The 20532-nt window shown below is 44.3% G+C and overlaps 1 protein-coding gene across 2 annotated transcripts in view; it reads right to left on the reverse strand.

Annotated features, from left to right (window-relative positions):
- RPRD1B (regulation of nuclear pre-mRNA domain containing 1B) overlaps window positions 1-20532 on the reverse strand; it is a 45497-nt gene that overhangs the window by 20184 nt on the left and 4781 nt on the right. For both annotated transcript variants that reach the window (XM_063147477.1, XM_063147476.1), the window contains exons 2-6: window positions 20023-20152; window positions 16063-16196; window positions 6355-6467; window positions 2229-2355; window positions 735-910 (exon numbers count right to left, since the gene is read on the reverse strand). In XM_063147477.1, coding sequence (XP_063003547.1) covers window positions 735-910; window positions 2229-2355; window positions 6355-6467; window positions 16063-16196; window positions 20023-20152 — 680 coding nt within the window. The remainder of the gene's footprint in view (window positions 1-734; window positions 911-2228; window positions 2356-6354; window positions 6468-16062; window positions 16197-20022; window positions 20153-20532) is intronic.

Here is a 20532-nt window from a genome sequence, read left to right on the forward strand (position 1 = left end):
GTGCAGATCATAAAATATACTCGGACAGAACAATTCATACTGACAAAAACAATGCCTTGCAACCGACCAGACATAACGGCCATAGACAAAAAAGAAAAACACACATACCTCATTGACATAGCAATACCGAATGACAAAAATGATGTTGAAAAGGAAGAGGAAAAGAGAGAAAAACACACACCACCGGCCATGGAAGTCGAAGTAGTATGGCAACAGGAAAAAGTCACAGTTATTCTATTAGTCACATCAGCCACCGGCATCACATCAAAAAACTATACAGAAAACCTTCAGAAACTGGGCCTACCAAAATACATCCACGCCAACATCCAGAAAGCAGTCATACTTAAAACATGCTCAATTGTCAGGAAATTCCTGAATCTGTAAAAGACAGCATGACTTGGCAATGCCCATCACGTCCGTCTAGAAAAACCACCATGAGTGAGAAAGAGATAATAATACCCAAAGTCCTGTTCCAAGCAGCTACGTACGTGTCATCATGTTCACATGCTCTACACACACACACACACACGCAGAGGACCTGCAGTTCCCTAGTTCATGTGTGCAGTTCATGTGGTGGCACAGACATGCGTAGCTGCTTCAGATATAACTGCGCAAAACCACAGTGTGTGGGGAAGCAACCCTAGGCCCCTGTTTTTAAAGAAACCATCACTGACTGAAGAAATTTCTTCCTCTGAGGAAGGACAGCTTTTCGCATCCATCGGAGGGATACTCACTTCTAGCTTTTTCTCCTTCTCCGTCAGCACATCCTTCTGGTTCTGTGTGTACTCAACCAACATGCGCGCCAGCTGGCGCCGGTCTTCCAGTTCCGCCGCCAGCCGCCCATTGTACTCCGCTAGTAGCAAACATGCCTCGTCCACAGTCTTCGAAAGGCGCTCTGCTGCCTCTTTGTCTGGGCACAAAGGTAGCAAATAATTTACATTGGCTCCATTCAAACCCTTTTGTGCTGATGACAAAAAACAGCTCCCCCCTTGCCAGCCCCGCATCTGGGGTGAATTCCAGCTGAGAGGATTTCACAAGTAACAACAAATGATGATCTTTAAACAGAGCCTGAGAAAAACAATGGACACCTTCTGACATTAATGCAACTAGCTAAAGTTTTGTGTTTGTTTTTTCTGGAAAGCCAAGCTGTCGTTATCAGGGCTGGCAATCGAGAGGCAACCCAGGAAGCAGGCAGGCAGGTATACAGGGACAGGTATACAGGGACAGCTCAGCGTGTGCCCAAGGGGCAAACGACTAAGAAGAAGGTTCAGGCTGGAGTCAGCAGCTGTACAGAACCTGGGGGCACCCCACTGATCTAGGGGAACCCCTGCGGAGCCGAGAGATGCAATACCGCCATCTCTGGCCATGTGCAGAGGCAGTGCTGAAGTGCAGAAGCACGGAGGCCAACAGCACCAACCTCTGAAGAACTGCCACCCGAACACAACGTGCATGTTGAAAGCACGGCACTCTTTGCTCCACTGTGAAGCACTGCAAAGAGCAAGCTTGAAGACGATTTGGGTAAAGCGGCCAGAGAAGGACAGACATCAGCAAACATCTCCTGGGCTCAAATGAGAGCCAGTGTGGTGTAGCGGCTAAAGTGTTGGACTGGGAGTCGGGAGATCCGGGTTCTAGTCCCCACTCAGCCATGGAAACCCACTGGGTGACTTTGGGCCAGTCACAGACTCTCAGCCCAACCTACCTCACAGGGTTGTTGTTGTGAGGATAAAAATGGAGAGGGTTATTACACCGCTTTGGGTTGCTTGGAGGAAAAAAGGTGGGATATAAATGCAACAATAAATGAAATAAAATAAATGTAGGTGACTGTACACTCAGCTAAGTGGCACCCTTAACAACACAACCTGCATGGCTCCCCTGACACGATAACTGCCTGACGTGATGAGAGGCAACAGACCATTTCAGTGAGATATGTGATCACTGCTCTCACCAAGCAAACAACTGCGCTCCCAGAGGGGGAAAAGTAGGCTGGGAGCCAGATAAGTGGCGGCAGTGCTTGGTTAGGGGCCAACAACATCAAAGCCATATCGGGTCAGAAACTAAAGGGAGGCTGCCTAGGCCTGTGTTCATCGTTTGCCCTCTCGGGGGCACAGGGACGGACGGACCTTAAGGCCAGAACTCGCTAGACCAATCTGTACGCCACATTCCCGGTATAGGGGAAAAAATCACATCAGACCCTCTGCACTCAAATGTCGCTGCTTTAAGAGTCTCACCTGTAATCTTCTCTAACAGCGATACGTCCTGAACCTCTTGGGGAAGAGAGGCAATTTTCTGCCGCACCGTGGCGTCTCCTGATGCTGCGTTTTCCAGATCCTGCAGGGCTTTGATCAAGTCCTCAGTCTGCACAGTTGAGACATAAAAAGTCGCCAAAAATATATATAAAAAAATGCAACGACTGTTTTCACCACAGCCAACATATTACTTCCTATGCATGGCAGAGACAGTTTTCAAAAGATCCTTTGCCCTCTCACTATGCAGTTATAATTCACTATGCTAGCCTCTCAGCTTTCTGGAAGTAATTTCTTAGACTTCTCTGTGCTTGCCTCCTGATGCCACAAAAGCCCTTCTGAAACTCTGGGATACCTCTTTTCCAAGAAGTTTCCATTCCTAGAGTTTTGCTGTGTTATGTTCTATCTTTGCCATGCTGCACTTGTCTGAAACAATGGTCGACTGATGTCTCCCTATCCACATTCTCCACACCATGCATAATTTTGTACACCTGTATCATGTCTCCCCTTAGCCTCCTTTCCCCCCCAAGCTAAACAACCCCAGTTGATGTAACCTTCCCTCATAGGGGACATGCTCCAGCCCCTTCATCGTTTTAGTTGCCCTTTCGCGCACTTCCTCCAGCTGTACAATATCTTGCGACATAAATCTGTATAAGGGCAGTATGATACTGGCAGTTTTATTCTCAATTCCTTTTCTTATAATGCCTAACATGGAGTTTGCCTTCTTTACAGCGGCCACACACTGGGTGGACATTTTCATCGAGCTTTTCCATCACAATCCCAAGATCTCTCTCTTGTTCAGTCACCGCCAGATCAGATCCCATCAGGTTATACTCGAAGTTGGGGGTTCCCCCCCCAACGTGCATCACCTTACGCTTGCTTACATTGAACCGCAGCTGCCATTTGGACGCCCACCCTCCCAGCTTGGAGAGATCCCTTTGGAGTTCTTCACAATCTCTTTGTGTTTTGACCACCTTAAATAATTTGGTGTCATCGGCAAACTTGGCCACTTCACTGCTCACTCCTATTTCCAAAAGGGTAGATGGGAGATATAGAGTAAGTCTAGACCAGCCTTCCTCAACCTGGGGCGCTCCAGATGTGTTGGACTGCATCTCCCAGAGTGCCCCAGCCATTCTGGGAGTTGTAGTCCAACACATCTGGAGCGCCCCAGGTTGAGGAAGGCTGGTCTAGAGGATGGGACTGGGTAGAAATAGCAAGGTAGAGAGGTGGGGAGAGACACAGTGAAGCCAGAGGCTGGAAGGGAGGGGGACACGGCAAGGCAAAGGAGTAGGGAAAGATCAAGACTAGATGCTAGAAGGGGGAGAAACAGTAAGCTAAAATGCTTGAGTGGTGGGGTGGTAAGCAGCAAAGCCAGAGGCTGAGAGGGAGGGGAAATAACAAGGCAAAGGGGGAGAGAAAGAGGCTAGAAAGGCAGAGGCGGAAGACTGGTCTAATGTTTTCCAAGGTTTTAAAAAACTTTTTTTTTTGAAAGGGACAGGCAGGGAAGAGTTCCATGGCTGCCATTGGAGGTGCCCATGGGTGCTGCGTCAGGGACCCCTGACATACAAGTATTTTAATTTCAATAGCAGCCATGTAATATATTCGTAAGACAAAAAGCACACTGTTCTGGAGTGGAGCATGGGATTCCTTCAAGTCTCTCCTACCCTCCCCTACCCTCCCCCACCCCCCAAAATGCTGCTGTTGCAAGAAAGAGGAAATGGGCTAAATTCAATAAGGAGGAGTGATGAGAAAAGCCTGTTTTCAGATACTGGTAGTTTAGGTGGGTGAAGTCTGAATCCCTTGATGCGTTTCTCCTTTCTATCAGAGCCTGGAAATGGACTGTTCCTCCTCCTCCTCCTCCTTATTGAAGATGGACACACACACATAAGACGTGTGTGTGTGTGCTGGGGCGCAGAGGAGGGGGAAAGGAGGTACATCCTCATGGGCCCAAAATTCCACAGCGCCCGCACAGGGAACCCAACAGCCCTTGACCTCAGCATAAAGCTGTGGCTGGAGCACAGAAGCAAAACACAGCACGCATAATGGCATTAAGGCTTTGTTGTACTAAGGTGCAGGGGCACTGGGAAACCCCCAAAGCAGTCAGACTATATCAGTGACCAGTGATGCTGCAGACGGTGCTGCAGCAGGATCCCCCTTGAGGATACCTCGTCTTGCTTCCTGAAACTCTAGCCTTTGTTCCCCAGAGAAGTTCCAGGATAGAACCGTGCTGCCTCATCACTCGACTGGTTAAACTGGTTGACTGGAACATCTCATAGAGACCATTTAACACCAGTCTTAAAGGAACTGCACTGGCTGCCAATATGTTTCCCGTCCGAATTCAAGGTGTTGGTGATGACGTTTAAAGCCCTAAACAGCTTGGGACCTTGATACTTGAGGGAGCGCCTCTCCTTATATATGCCTGCCCGAGACTTGAGATCTGTTGGAGGAGCCCTTCTCTGCATCCCACTAGCGCAAGACATTCGCTATGATGGGATGTGGGAGAGGGCTTTCTCTGTTGTGGCACCCCGACCTGGAGGCCCGACTGGTGCCGGCACTGGCTTCATTTCGACGCCAGGTTAAGACATGGCTTTTTAACAAAGCCTTCGATGGCTAAATCCACCAGCCTGCACACTGTCTTGTTTTAATTGGATTTTACCGTTTTAAAATTTCATACTGGTTTTAACATATTAATGGTTTAATTTGTTTTAGAGTGTATATTTGTTGTTCTATTTTATCTGTATGATTTTATCTGTATGTCGCTCTGAGATCCTTGTGATATAGGGCGGGATATAAATGTTTTAATATATAAATAAATAAATGCCCAGCCTTCCAGAGCTGCTATTGTGCCTTCTGGATCTCAGTTCACCCTTGGTTCCTCAGTTTCTTGCCTACTGGCTGCAGAGAAGCACACCTGCCCTCCATAGGCTTCCTGACACAGCTAATGGCGGCTGCCTGGATACAGCGGGCACTTATCGTTCTGTCAATATCTGCATCCCTAACAATGCCAACAAGCCATTCCTTAAACCCAACTGGGATCGCAGATCTGAAGGACCCTTTTCTGCATAGCCCAAAGAACAGGCAGCCTAGCAGCTCTGAAGGGCAGGAAATCCATATTTAATGAACTTCGAGGAATTATCTATTAGTTACATAAATTAAATCACACCCTGCTGGGTTGCAATACGCTGCCTTGCTTTGGGCAATTTATTTTATTTGCCTTTGGGTGTACCAATTTTATGAAATAATATTTGTTTTATGTTCCTTTTTACCATGTTTCATGTTCTTCCTTCGATTTGTGAAGGTCAAGAGTTTTAAGCACATAAATGGCGGAATTAATTCTCTGCACTTGCTAATGGCGCCACCTTGTGGCTTTTCTCTTTATAAGAGGGGGCATAAGTACATCTTCAGCCCCCTGGCTTTGAAGGCTCCGAAACGGCCCTGATTCGACTCGGGGCGTTTGAGGAGGTGCCTGCCTTGCAGCCGAAGTGAGATTCATCTCCCCTGAACTGACTCAGACTTGCAGGTTCCTGGGTGCCAGCCTTCCGGTGCAAGGCCAACCAGAAGTCCATGAGACTCCAGACTCCCCATTGCCTGCTCCCAGCCCCCTTGCCCCACCTTCCCAGGCCCCTCACCACCTTCCCTCCTCCCTCCCCAACCCAGAACCACTGCCACCGGGGCTTACCTGTAAACTGCATCCTTATCCCAGAGTCGAGCCACGATTTAAAGTGAAGGTCACAGCTCTCTGTTTTTACTATATCTATGGCGCCAACTACGGTGGCCATAAAGAGGAATGACCCTTTAGGCTGCTGTAGCTTGTGGCTATAGATATAGTAAAAAAAGAGAGTGCCATTGTGATCTTAAATTTAAATCTCAGCTCTGCTCTCTGGGAAGAGGAAGCGATTTACAGGTAAGTCTCGGCAGCATCGGCAGTGGGAGGTGTCCAAGAAGGGTGAAGGAGGTGACTATGATGAGTCCAACACACTCACAGCCAGCCTTGTGCTGACTTTTCCGGGCAGGTGGGCCGACCTGGTACCACCTTGGATCTGGGCTGAAGCAGCCCACTACAGCTTGGATTTGGCCCAAGGCAGTGCACAGCCCTACTTTCCAGACATACCAGAAGGGGTCCAGCGTTGGGGTCCTGTGGGGAGTAGCTCCCAGGGTAATCTTCATCTTCCTCCTCTTGTATCTGCTGAAACGTTCGCTTCAACGATTTCTTCTCTTCTGTAACTGAAAGCAGACACACACATTCACTCCCAGGGGAGACACACTGTTCAACTCAAAACCTAAATAACATTGGGCACCATTTGTAAGTCTCTGAGAGGCTTGCAAATTCATTTATTTTTTAAAAAATCATTAGCCCCAAAAGAGTAAGTCTCAGTTCTTCCATTTCTCTCAGTTTCAATTGTCAACTGAAAAAACGCCGGAAGCGTACAGATAGCAAGAGCAAAAAGCCTGAGCAGAAGCACCAGGCGCTCCTCTGAAGAGACACATATCTATGACAACTTCCAGTACAACCCCTGAAAACATGAGTGGGTGTTGCTCATGGTAGCTGTTGGAGTCTTACACAATGACCGGCCATTTCAATAGGGGTTGAGCAGAAAGGTATTTTTGCCTGGCCATACTCATGGCAAGGCATTGTGGGAAAGCACCTGGAAGAATCAGAAAGTTATAAAGGAGGTTCGCTTGGCACCTACATTATATGCTTTTAGACGCCAGGTGAAGACCTTTTTATTCTCCCAGCATTTTAACAGTCTATAAATAAATTTTAACTTGGTGTTTTAAATTTGTAATTTTGCATTGCTGCTGTTTTTATCTGGTTGATCTTTTATATTGTATTTTATATTATGGTTTTATACTGTTGTTTTATACTTTGAATGTTTTAATTTTTGTGAACCGCCCAGGGAGCTCCGGCTATTGAGCGATATAGAAATGCAATAAATAAATAAATAAATAAAATATAAATACAGATTAACATATGATTAGGCCACTGTTTTATCCAAAGAACCACCAGCCTACAATCAGCGTTTCCAGGCAGCCGAACCCAATGAGGCACGCTCCCTTTCCTTGCCTGGACTTCCCTTGCGGATCAGTTCAAGAGTTCAATTCGAGCTTTAGAGAATGTGGTTTTGCTAAATATGACATGAGAGCACTCTTCAAATACTTAAAAGGTTGTCACACAGAGGAGGGCCAGGATCTCTTCTCGATCCTCCCAGAGTGCAGGACACGGAATAACGGGCTCAAGTTAAAAGAAGCCAGATTCCAAATGGACATCAGGAAAAACTTCCTGACTGTTAGAGCAGTACGACAATGGAATCAGTTCCTAGGGAGGTGATGGGCTCTCCCACACTAGAGGCCTTCAAGAGGCAGCTGGACAACCATCTGTCAGGGATGCTTTAGGATGGATTCCTGCCTTGAGCAGGGGGTGGGACTTGATGGCCTTGTAGGCCCCTTCCAACTCTGCTATTCTATCATTCTATGATATATGCTGCAACAGCTAAGCAGAAGGCTAAAACTGCCATGTCTTTCTGAAGGAGGGTCTCTGAGCAAATGAATACAGAACTTTTTTTTTAGTGGTGCCTTGATCAAGGCTCATATCTGCCAGAAAGGAAGAAAGTCAAGGAACCACAGGCTGAAAATACAGATGGTTCCTCTTACAACCACCTTCTTGTAGCCCTGTCTTAGCATTCTCATCTCCTATTACCTTCTTTAGCAGCGAGGGTGCACAATGCCACATCCCTCCCTTGACCCCAGGTTTCACTTTCAATCAACTCTCCACACAACACTATTTCTGCTCTTCCAGCCACTAGACTTGCAGAAAGGACAGCTCACCCAGACCTGCCTAACACTTCAGGAAACCCAAGGGCAGTGCATGAAGAGTCCTCTTTGGCAATATTGTGGAGAGAAATACCACATTCTTAAGCTTCCTGAAACTTGTTGAAAGCCACCAAATGGCTACTATGCAGATAGCAGCTCTCCAAGACATGAAGGAAATGGCCATACAGTTTCCCCCATTAGTATTTACTCTGTCTTAACCTATAATCCAACACCTTAAGGATGAAATGCTTGGAAGCTGTTGAACCAGAATTGCTGTGCTCTAAATGAAAGAGTTCTATAAACTATCAACTGGAGGACAGCATGATTTCACGGACAAACCTTCAGGTTTACCCAAGACAAGGCCCACTCCTCCCTACATGTAGATCTATTTCCAAGTTTTTGCAGGTGGGAACCTAGATTCGTGAGCTCCTGCCAAAGGAAGTGAGGCAGGTGGCTACTAGGAGGAGGGCTTTCTCCGCTGTGGCACTCTGGTTGTGGACCGAGCTCCCCAGAGAGGTCCACCTCGCGCCTACACTGTACTCCTTTCGTCGCCAGCTGAAGACCTTTTTATTCTCTCAGTATTTTAACACTTAATTTTAACTTAAATTTAAATTTTACTGTTCTAACTCTGTATTTTAATCTTATATCAATTTTGCTGCATGGTTTTATCCTGGTTGTGCTTTTTATACTGTATTTTGTAGTTGTGTTTTTAGACTGTTGGTTGTTTTATTATGGTTTTAATTTTTGTGAACCGCCCAGAGAGCTTCAGCTATTGGGCGGTATAAAAATGTAATAAATAAATGTAATAAAAAAATAATAGCTAGAGAGCAAGCGTTGTTCGACGTGTCCTCAGAAACCATGCCTAGAAGGGACACAGCATCTGGCAACACCAAGAGAAAGATGAAGCACAAGCTGGTCAGAAAGCATTTACTGCCACAATCTACAAAGGGGTCAGATGTTCCTGGCTGGCTTCCAGCACACAAATGAAGTCCTCCTGAAGCAGAAGGACTCTTCTCCTAGCCAGATCTTACAATTTTTTTAAAAAAAAAAAACACCACTGAGCAAAGTCAACTCTGTTTAAGGGCATTCCTTCCCAAGGACTTCTTTCACGTACCATTATACTGAAAAGCACAATATTAAATATTCTGACAGAGGGCAAACCATTAGAGAGTAGACGTAGCTCTCACATCCTACTTGCTGGACAGAATGCTTTTGGCAACCACATGCGGATACCCTAGTGCATACCACAGGGGAAAGCAAGCCAGACTTCAAATCTAGTTTGATATCATGTCCTCTTGCCCCAACCTCAAGATGGCAGTTAAATGGCACTGATATATTAAACAGGAATGAATGATACAGACATGCGAGCACAACAGTAAAATATTTGCATCTGGCCCAAAAGCCACTATCAACATTTACAAAGGCTTTGGCTTAACTCCTCAGTCCACATACACAGTAGAAACAATGCCTACATACATGCAAATGCATCTGCTTGTATTAATCCATTGTGAAATCTTTGTCATGGATTTTAGGAAACAGCTGGTTTTGCTTTATTGGACTTGCTGGGAAGACTATTGAAAAAAAAAAGCTAACCCAACTGTCTTAAAATGATATAAATTTTCTTATGAAATGCAAATGCTAAATACTAATGATGAATAATTAGGCATTTGAAAATGTAAATAAGTAAAAGGTAGAAACTGTAAGGAGAAGATACAGGTTCACAAGCAGGTTCACAATGAATTCTGGGTAGTTGGCATAAAAATAACGGTCAAGTTAATCTGCATAGTATCCAAAGAGAAAATATTGAGTTCAAGTCCTATGACTTGGGCCAAAATGTTATCTGAGTAATGAACAGCTGTGAAACTCTATTATTCCAGGTCAAAGGTGTACTTAAAGTTTTCTCTTATCAATTAATGAGCAAAAAATATTATGTAAGGCATACACATCAAAAACTTGATATAGAGATGTCTAGAAAAAAATATAGACTAAGGTTTAATTGGCAAATTTTGAGTAAGGAGTTATCCTCTCAAAGGTATACTTCAAAATTGATATTATCAACATCTAAGGTCCTTCTCCAGGTGCCTACTCCAAGGGAGGACCAGAAAACGGCAAACAAGGGAGAGGGCCTTCTCTGTGGTGGCCCCCCAATTATGGAATGATCTCCCCAATGAGGGCCGCCTGGCGCCAACATTGCTATCTTTTCGGTGTGAGGTTAAAAAATTCTCTTTTCCCAGGCATTTAGCAATACGTGATGAGCGTCATCAATCCTGGATCTGTTTTTAAACTTGCTTATAAAGATGTAGGTTTCTGTATGTTGCATGCTTTTGTGGTTTTAAATTTTGTATATTGTTTTTAATTGTTTTAATTTTATTTAAACTGCCCAGAGCGCTTTGGCTATGGGGCAGTATAGAAATGTAATAAATAAATAAATAATATCTAGCCTGAAAGGTGTATGTGTAAGTCTTTTATATATGTTTTATTTCCCCCAAAAAAGTTTAATAATACAATATAATAATAATAATAATAATAATAATAATAATAATAATAATTCTTACCTGCCTCTTCCTCTGGATTGAGGCAGGGTACAACACAAATGCAAAACACCATAAAATACATATAATTAATTAAAAGATATCAAACTAATACATTATTAAAAAGCAGCACATTATTAAAAGGCATCTTAAAATTCAACCGGGTAGGCCTGTCGGAAGAGATCAGTCTTTATGGCTTTCTTAAATTCCGGAAGTCTCTTAAATTGACGAATCTCTCCCAGCAGGCCATTCCACAATCTGGGAGCGGCAGAAAAAAAGGTCTTCTGGGTAACAGTTGTCAGTCTTGAGTGTGCAGAGTGGATTGTATGGGAGAAGGCAATCCCGCAGGTAACTTGGACCCAAACCATGTAGGGCTCTAAAGGTAATAACCAACACTTTATACTTTGCCCGGAAACTAATTGGCAGCCAGCGTAGTGATTTTAAAGCTGGTGTAATATTGTAATATAGTCACCCCTAGATGTACCGGAGACCAACCTGGCTGCCATATTGTGCACTAGTTGAAGTTTCCGGACTAGGCACAAAGGTAACAATGAAATAATGAAGACTATGAGTCCTAATTTATGGAGCAGTAGATATTATTTATTAGGTAATTTCTACTCACAAAAAAAGGTATAAATATGTGCTGATTTTAGAATGCGGGAGTTTCTTCTTAAAAGCGCACCAGGCCTTGTACCTGTCAGGTGAACAGCATTTCGAATGGGAGAACTTGGTACTTAAAATGAGATCGCTCTTTCTTTAAAACTATTAAAATCTAATGAACTTCAGCCATGCTCTGTTTAAAAACAGAAAATGTTTTTATATGCACAGTGTATTTTGATGTGATGCTGCAAGCATATTTCTAATAAAAATTAAAAAGAAAGGATCGAAAAAGATTCTCCTTTATTAATTCTTCTCCACTGAATCTGCCTACAACTTTTTGGCGTGCACTTTGTTTGGAGGGTATTGATCAGCTATGCGTAGTTATCAAGCAGACAAGGGCTTCCTAAATACTAGAACTATAGACTGAAAACACGGAGCAACACTGAAAACACTTACCTCCCCTGCCCCTCCCCCACCTGAAATTCAGAGTGCAAATCTCCTCTGGGCAGGAACGTGCCTTGTTTTGTTGTATTCAGTAAAGCATCACAGACAGTGACGGCACTTTGCAAATATGGCTAATAATCATAGAATAGCAGAGTTGGGAGGGGCCTACAAGGCCATCGAGTCCAACCCCCTGCTCAATGCAGGAATCCACCCTAAAGCATCCCTGACAGATGGTCGTCCAGCTGCCTCTTGAAGGCCTCCAGTGTGGGAGAGCCCACAACCTCACCAGACAACTGATTCCATTGTCGTACTGCTCTAACAGTCAGGAAGTTTTTCCTGATGTCCAGCCGGAATCTGGCTTCCTTTAACTTGAGCCCGTTATTCCGTGTCCTGCACTCTGGGAGGATCGAGAAGAGATCCTGGCCCCCCTCTGTGTGACAACCTTTTAAGTATTTGAAGAGTGCTATCATGTCTCCCCTCAATCTTCTCTTCTCCAGGCTAAACCTGCCCAGTTCTTTCAGTCTCTTTTCATAGGGCTTTGTTTCCAGACCCCTGATCATCCTGGCTGCCCTCCTCTGAACACGCTCCAGCTTGTCTGCGTCCTTCTTGAATTGTGGAGCCCAGAACTTGACGCAATACTCAAGATGAGGCCTAACCAGGGCTGAATAGAGAGGAACCAGGACCTCACGTGATTTGGAAGCTATACTTCTATTAATGCAGCCCAAAATAGCATTGGCCTTTCTTGCAGCCATATCGCACTGTTGGCTCATATTCAGCTTGCAATCTACAACAATTCCAAGATCCTTCTCGTTTGTAGTAGTGCTGAGCCAAGTATCCCCCATCTTGTAACTGTGCATTTGGTTTCTATCTAATCATTAATAGCCAGAGTGCTTTGGAACACAATGACTCCCATCACTGCCACTGCAATGGCAGATATCTTAAGAACAACAAACAGAAAGGCTTGGACCTCTCCCAACAGGAGAAAACTGTAAGCCACTAGGAGAGATATCTATAGCTCCCACCCAGACCAAATCTCTTAACACTCTACCAGCAAGCCTAGCTTCAGAGCAGAGAATGGTCCTAATACTGTTACACTGATAAAGCTAAGCACCATTCTTAGGATTAGGAGAGGGCCATAGGTCAGTGGCAGAGCACCTGCTTTGCATGCAGAAAGTCCTGAGCATCTTCTGTTAAAAGTACCAGGTAGCAGCAGATATGAACTCTACCTGAGACTCTGGAGAGATCCTGCCAGTCAAAGTAGACAATACAGGATTTATTTATTTATTTAAAACATTTATATCTCGCCCTACATCAACAAGATCTCAGGGCAGAGTACAGATAAAAGCATACAGTATAAAAACGGTAAATATACACAGCTAAAACCAAATTAAACCATAAAACAAGTTAAAAAATGATATATAATTTAAAAGCAGTAAAACAGTTAAAACAATGTGCCTCGTGAATTGATGGACCACTAGGATTGATGGACCACTAGTCTGACTTAGTATAAGGCAGTGCCCTATGTTCCTATCACAGAATAGAATAGCACAGTTGGAAGGGGCCTACAAGGCCATCGAGTCCAACCCCCTGCTCAATGCAGGAATCCACCCTAAAGCATCCCTGACAGGTGGTTGTCCTGCTGCCTCTTGAAGGCCTCTAGTGTGGGAGAGCCCATGACCTCCCTAGCACATTGGTTCCACTGTCATACTGTTCTTACAGTCAGGAAGTTTTTCCAGACATCCAGCCGGAATCTGACTTCGTGTAACTTGAGCCCATTAGTCTGTGTCCTGCACTCTGGGATGTTTAAGAAGAAATCCTGGCTCTCCTCTGTGACAAACTTACAAGGATTTGAAGAGTGCTATCATGTCTCCCCTCAGTCTTCTCTTCTCAAGGCTAAACATGACTAGTACTTTCAGCCTCTTCTCATAGGGCTTTGCTTCTAGACCCCTGATCATCCTGGTTGCCCTCCTCTGAACCCCCTCCAGTTTGGCAGCATCCTTCTTGAATTGTGGAGCCCAGAACTGGATGCAATACTCAAGATGAAGCCTAACCAGTGCTGAATAGAGGGGAACCAGTTCCTTGTTTTTAATTTTTAACCAGTTCCTTGTTTTTAATTTTTGTGAACCACCCAGAGAGCTCTGGCTATTGGGCGGTATAGAAATGTAATTAATTAATAAATAAATGGCTGCAAGAAAGACAAATGCTATTTTGGGCTGCATTAATAGAAGTATAGCTTCCAAATCTCGTGAGGTACTGGTTCCTCTCTATTCGGCCCTGGTTAGGCCTCATCTAGAGTATTGCGTCCAGTTCTGGGCTCCACAATTCAAGAAGGACGCAGACAAGCTGGAGCGTGTTCAGAAGAGGGCAACCAGGATGATCAGAGGTCTAGAAACAAAGCCCTATGAAGAGAGACTGAAAGAACTGGGCATGTTTAGCCTGGAGAAGAGAAGATTGAGGGGAGACATGATAGCAGTCTTCAAATACTTAAAAGGTTGTCACACAGAGGAGGGCCAGGATCTCTTCTCGATCCTCCCAGAGTGCAGGACACGGAATAACGGGCTCAAGTTAAAGGAAGCCAGATTCCGGCTGGACATCAGGAAAAACTTCCTGACTGTTAGAGCAGTGCGACAATGGAATCAGCTACCTAGGGAGGTTGTGGGCTCTCCCACACTAGAGGCATTCAAGAGGCAGCTGGACAACCATCTGTCAGGGATGCTTTAGGGTGGATTCCTGCATTGAGCAGGGGGTTGGACTCGATGGCCTTGTAGGCCCCTTCCAACTCTGCTATTCTATGATTCTATGAAATAATTACTTAAATGTAATTAATAAATAAATTAAATGTAATTAATAATTAATTAAACAACAATTAATTAATTGATGTTTGCCCTGTCCTGGACAGGGTTGCACTCTCCCTAAAGGATCGGGTACGTAGTTTGGGGGTGCTCATGGATCCAGAACTGTCACTTGAGGCACAGGTGAACTCAGTGGCAAAGAGCACCTTCTATCAGCTTAGGCTGATATACCAACTGTGCCCTTATCTGGACAGAGATAGCCTAGCTACAGTTATCCATGCTCTGATAACCTCACGTTTGGATTACTGCAATGCGTTATACGTGGGGCTGCCTTTGAAAACGGTCTGGAAGCTTCGACTGGTACAAAACAGGGCAGCATGGTTACTAACAGGGACTGGCTGACAAGACCACATCACGCCAGTCCTTTTCCAGCTTCATTGGCTGCCAGTCCAGGTCCGATTCAAAGTGCTGGTATTAACATTTAAAGCCCTAAACAGCTTGGGGCCAGGCTATCTGAAGGAACGCCTCCTCCCGTATGTACCTGCCCGGACCCTAAAGTCATCCTCAGGGGTCCTTCTCCGCGAGCCCCTGCCAAAGGAAGTGAGGCAGGTGGCTACCAGGAGGAGGGCCTTCTCTGCTGTGGCACCCCGGTTGTGGAATGAGCTCCCTAAGGAGGTTCGCTTGGCACCTACGTTATATGGTTTTAGACGCCAGGTGAAGACCTTTTTATTCTCCCAGCATTTTAACAGTCTATAAATAAATTTTAACTTGGTGTTTTAAATTTGTAATTTTGCATTGCTGCTGTTTTTATCTGGTTGAGCTTTTATACTGTATTTTATATGATGGTTTTATACTGTTGTTTTATACTTTGAATGTTTTTAATTTTTGTGAACCGCCCAGAGAGCTCCGGCTATTGGGCGGTATAGAAATGTAATAAATAAAAATAAATAAATAAATAAATAAATTGTGTGATTTGGAAGCTATACTTCTATAATTCACCATAACCCCAAGGTTGGACGAATTTCAGGTTCAATGGATCTACTTTTCTATTTAATAGAATGCCAAGGTTTACCAGACAGCTCCAGATGAAAAAGAAATCTTGAGCCTTTTGAGCCCAGTAACAGGTATTCAGTACGAGAACTCAACAGACAGAACAGATTCACAAGAAAGTCCATTTCTGGTTACACTAAGCTTTCTTAATTTCATTTCAGCAGCCTAATTTAGGTGGGGAAAGTGATGGTACTGTTAATCAACTGGGAATCAGAAACCCATGCTGATCTACTTTAAATCACCCTGAGATCTACCAGTAGATCCTGACCTCCTTTCTGCCCACTCCTGCCCTGGCTACTGCTTGTCCGCTTGCAATGATATACAGTGCTTGAAGCTCCCCAAAGGAAGACTGGGGTGCAAGTTTAACATCCCTCCCAACTCTTATAAAGCATCTAAACAGATGGGACACAAAACAGAAGTGCTTAAACTGTACAGACATCAAGACTGTCACCAATTATGACCACGCAAGAACACCCTGAGTGCAAATTAGTGCTGTAAATATATTGTCATAAATTCATACTGTATTGTGTAGCGAGCTACCACTTCATGACGGCTGAGTCAAAGATGTTATGAGAACAAGCAGATTTTTACCTTTGGGTTGGGGACTATTGGAGTCCTCCATAGAGAGTTTCAGCTGCTGTATGAACTCGCTGCCATACACACTCCGCTCTTGCCAGATGTTTAGCAATCGTTCCAGGGGCTTTTTGCAGCCCTCATCTGCCTCCCTGGAAGGTCAGAGATTTAAACATGTCAGTTAAAAAGAGGAAGAGATTGTTGGGGCAAAGATCAGTCGAGATCATCCACTTCACTCCTCCCCTCCCAGCTGTGCTTTAAAGAATAGACCAGTGGTTCCCAATTAGCTAAGTACTGCAGACCCCTTGCTTTTCAAATGCCAAGCTATGGACCCCCAACTTTTGAAAAATTTGTTATCTCTATGGTAGTTACCTGTGCGAAGCGATTTTTTTGGAGAAAATAAGGGGTAGCCCCTAATAAGCAAAGGATTTTAGGTATACTAAAAAACAGACCACAAAATTTGTGGTATTTATGATATTACCACGCAAAAATGACAATGATTTAGTTAGGAATATAAAGACCTCCTCTGAACAAGCTGGAGCGTGTTCAGAGGAGGGCAACCAGGATGATCAGGGGTCTGGAAACAAAGCCCTGTGAAGAGAGACTGAAAGAACTGGGCATGTATAGCCTGGAGAAGAGAAGATGGAGGGGAGACATGAGAGCACTCTTCAAAGACTTAAAAGGTTGTCACACAGAGGAGGGCCAGGATCTCTTCTCGATCCTCCCAGAGTGCAGGACACGGAATAACGGGCTCAAGTTAAAGGAAGCCAGATTCCAGCTGGACATCAGGAAAAACTTCCTGACTGTTAGAGCAGTACGACAATGGAATCAGTTACCTAGGGAGGTTGTGGGCTCTCCCACACTAGAGGCCTTCAAGAGGCAGCTGGACAACCATCTGTCAGGGAGGCTTTAGGGTGGATTCCTGCATTGAGAAGGGGGTTGGACTCGATGGCCTTGTAGGCCCCCTTCCAACTCTGCTATTCTATGATTCTATGACGAATTTAATTTTACTAATGTCTAGTTTACAATTGAACAAATTATGACATGTCTAGCAGTTACTAAACCTAAATGTGATGGGAGAAATCATGCCTCTTTTTGTCCTGAACAATCCCTTCCACATCTGGTTCAATATTTCCTACTTTTAATCTCAAATCTGGATCAACACTGAGCCCATTCCTATGTTTGTTTTTCAGATAACAAAATGTCGAAAATGTTTGTTCACAAAGATATGTGGAACAAAAGGGAACTAGATGTTTCAAAGCTTTTTCACCTAACTTCTTATAATCACGAAAAACCTTCTCCCAGAATTGGTCCAGTCTATATTCTTTGAAAAATGATTTCAATGAACCATCACAAGTCACTTCAACAAGTGCATCTTGCTCTTCCGCAGATAGAGTTGTTAGTTGTACATCACCACATTCAAAAGGATTCCTTATCCGTGAGTTTTCCGGATTAGGTGCAGGGAAGTAATCTCTGATGCTAGTCGCTAAATCACGCAGGTGCTCAGTGATGTTATATTTTACTTCTGGTAGGAATTGGTCATCAGTGGACTCCAGAAATGAATGGTGCCACGGACCCCCTGGGTGGGTTACACGGACCCCCAATTGGGAACCACTGGACTAGACACACAGGCAAAGCAGCTGTGAAAGCCAAAGCAGAAACAACCAGGCTTCCCAAGCGCAACGTTCACCTGCATGCCAGCTGTTAGCAAGAGGGATCCAAGTTTAAAATATGCCATTTCAAATGAACAGTACCTAATAATCTCCAGCACACGCTAAGTATGGAGTTACCCAGAACACGTTGGCTCACTCATTCCTCTTTGTGTTCTAGATAGAATCAATTTTGAGACTTAAGGTCTTCTCTAAATAGCGCCACAGCCTTTAACGAGCTGATAACATATTGCATGCCAGGAAATGGCATGAGGCTGAGCATCTGTAGCTCTTGCCCCACAGCAAGAGAATAGTCACCCAATGACAGATGGAGCGAGCCGAGCAGAAAGGCAATCTGGGGGGAAAAGAAATCTGATAAATCCGTAGCATTTGAGAAGCTGACCTCACTTAAAATGGTGTTCAGACAGAGCAAAGGCACGTGGAATAACTAGCAATTGCACAAGGCTGCCAACTGGGGTCTGATGGAAACAAGCTGAAATTTCTGCAGGGAATACTCCAATTGATAATGCGTTTGCCACAGCTATAAGTCTTCAAATAACAGATCAAAGGGAAGTTAGATTTGCTGAAATCTGAGAATGTTTATACCATGTGGAAAGATCAAATATAATGCCCAGTTAAGTCTCAGAAGCAGCAAAGCAAGTTTGCATTAAGCAAGCTCCTTCATATTCTTGTGTAGAGACTAGAGGCCTACAGTCGATGTTTCAGCTGGTAAACTCCGATGTGCCCCCTCTACCTCATAGCTACAGCATTCTCATCCTCTCTTTCTCTCAACCCCCCACCATGACCCCCAGCTTCTCACGTGGCCTTCTCGCTACCTAGCATGTCAAAGAACACAAGACCAGGTGCTCCGTTCCACGACCTAATCACACCAACGCCTTATTCACACAACTGATCACAGTCTCTTTGCTCTCAGAGAAATAAGCAACAGGAGCATGGTTTTTGTGCGAATGGAAATCACTGTGGAGGGGTGTCTAGCTAAAGGAGGCAAATCTTTGTAAACCACCCATAGAGCTTCGGCGGTATATAAATGTAAGAAAGAAAGAAGGGCAAATGCTTCCCAAAGCTGTTTGTTTCTGATGTATGCACTAATCATGTTTTATTATGGTTTTAATTTTTGTGAACCGCCCAGAGAGCTTCGGCTATTGGGCGGTATAAAAATGTAATAAATAAATAAATAAATCATGGCAAACATCAGAATGCAAGATTTCATAGAATCATAGAATAGTAGAGTTGAGGCCATCGAGTCCAACCGGCTGCTCAATGCAGGAATCGACCTTAAAGCATCCCTGACAGATGGCTCTTGAATGCCTCTAGGGTGGGAAAGCCCATGGCCTCCCTAGGGCATTGGTTCCATTGTCGTACTGCTCTAACTGACAAAGTTTTTCCTGATGTGCAGCCAGAACCTGGCTTCCTGTCACTTGAGCCCATTATTCCATGTTCTGCCCTCCTCTGTGTGACAAGTCCTTCAAGAGTGCTCTCATGTCTCCCCTCCATCTTCTCCTCTCCAGGCTAAACCTGCCCAGTTCTTTCAGTCTCTCTTCACAGGGCTTCGTTTCCAGACCCCTGAACATCCTGGTTGTTCTCCTCTGAACTCCCTCCAGAAGCCATTTAAATGTCCAGAAGACATGAAGCTGTGGGACATCCACAATGTTTGGGCAAGAACAAGGAACAGTTATTTAACCTAAACTTGATTCATTCTTTTAAAAACCGAGAAGGTCCTTGTTCTAGTCATGTCCAACTAGTGATCCTGGATGGAGATGCACATTCCCATCAAAAGCTGCATCTGATCAGTTCAACAAGACCAATATGAACGCTGCAATGCATAAAAGCAAACACACACACACACACGATCAACATAAATCCAACATAAAATTAGTTCAGCGACAAGTCAGCTGAACTAAACTCATTCCTAGCATCTCTTTTAATAACAGAAGGCAACGAAAAAAGAAAACATCACTGAGCAGACGATCTGGTGTGGGGGAAAGCAACAGAAAAGTCTTCATTATCTCCAACTTCTTCCACTTCTAAGCTTCTCAGGGCAGCCGACTAGTCACTTTTGGAAACAAGAGTGATGGACCCATGGTCTGAACCAGGATGGGCTTTGAAACCAACTGAATCCCTCTCCTACATCATCCACCAAATTTCTTCTGAACTGGCCAAGAGCCGTTATTTCGGTAAGACTGGGCATAGGTGCTGATCCCATTTCTGGTAGCCAGCACAAAGTGGCTAGAAAGTTCCCAATATAAACCTATAAATCCCCTCAAATCACTGAAAAGAAATTGAGGAATGAAGAGGTTATTATACCCACCTGGCAACATGTGAAAAAGCATCCACGAGAACAGTTTCGAATTCCCTTGTAAACTCAGGTCCTTTCCTTTTACTGTTCTGGATGACATCATTTGCCAAGTATAGAAAAGTAAGTTTCCTACTTGACTTTGCTGGTAAAGAAAAAAAGAGAGAGAAAAATATCTGTATGGCATGTTTCACACTCAACCCATCCACCTTTTAACCCTTTTCATTCTGTCTCACAGCCATTCTGGATGTATTTGCAGAGGGAGGGCTGCTGTGGCACTAGAGTTCTTGTGGCATATTGAAAGGCTGGGTTTATCGTGGCATAAGCTTTCAAAGCCTAGCGCCTACTTCATCAGAGTCAAGAAGAGGCCTTCCAATACTTGATAAAAATGCTGAACTCAGTTAAACGCAGTAGCTAGATTGCCCCATAAGAAACAAACATAGATTGCCCCATAAGAAAAATTTCTCTGAACAGCTCACAAAACAAAACAAATTAAAAAAAAATACGATAAGAAATACAGTGAGA

Source organism: Elgaria multicarinata, chromosome 1 (assembly GCF_023053635.1).
Source record: "Elgaria multicarinata webbii isolate HBS135686 ecotype San Diego chromosome 1, rElgMul1.1.pri, whole genome shotgun sequence".
NCBI classification, from domain to species: Eukaryota; Metazoa; Chordata; class Lepidosauria; order Squamata; family Anguidae; genus Elgaria; species Elgaria multicarinata.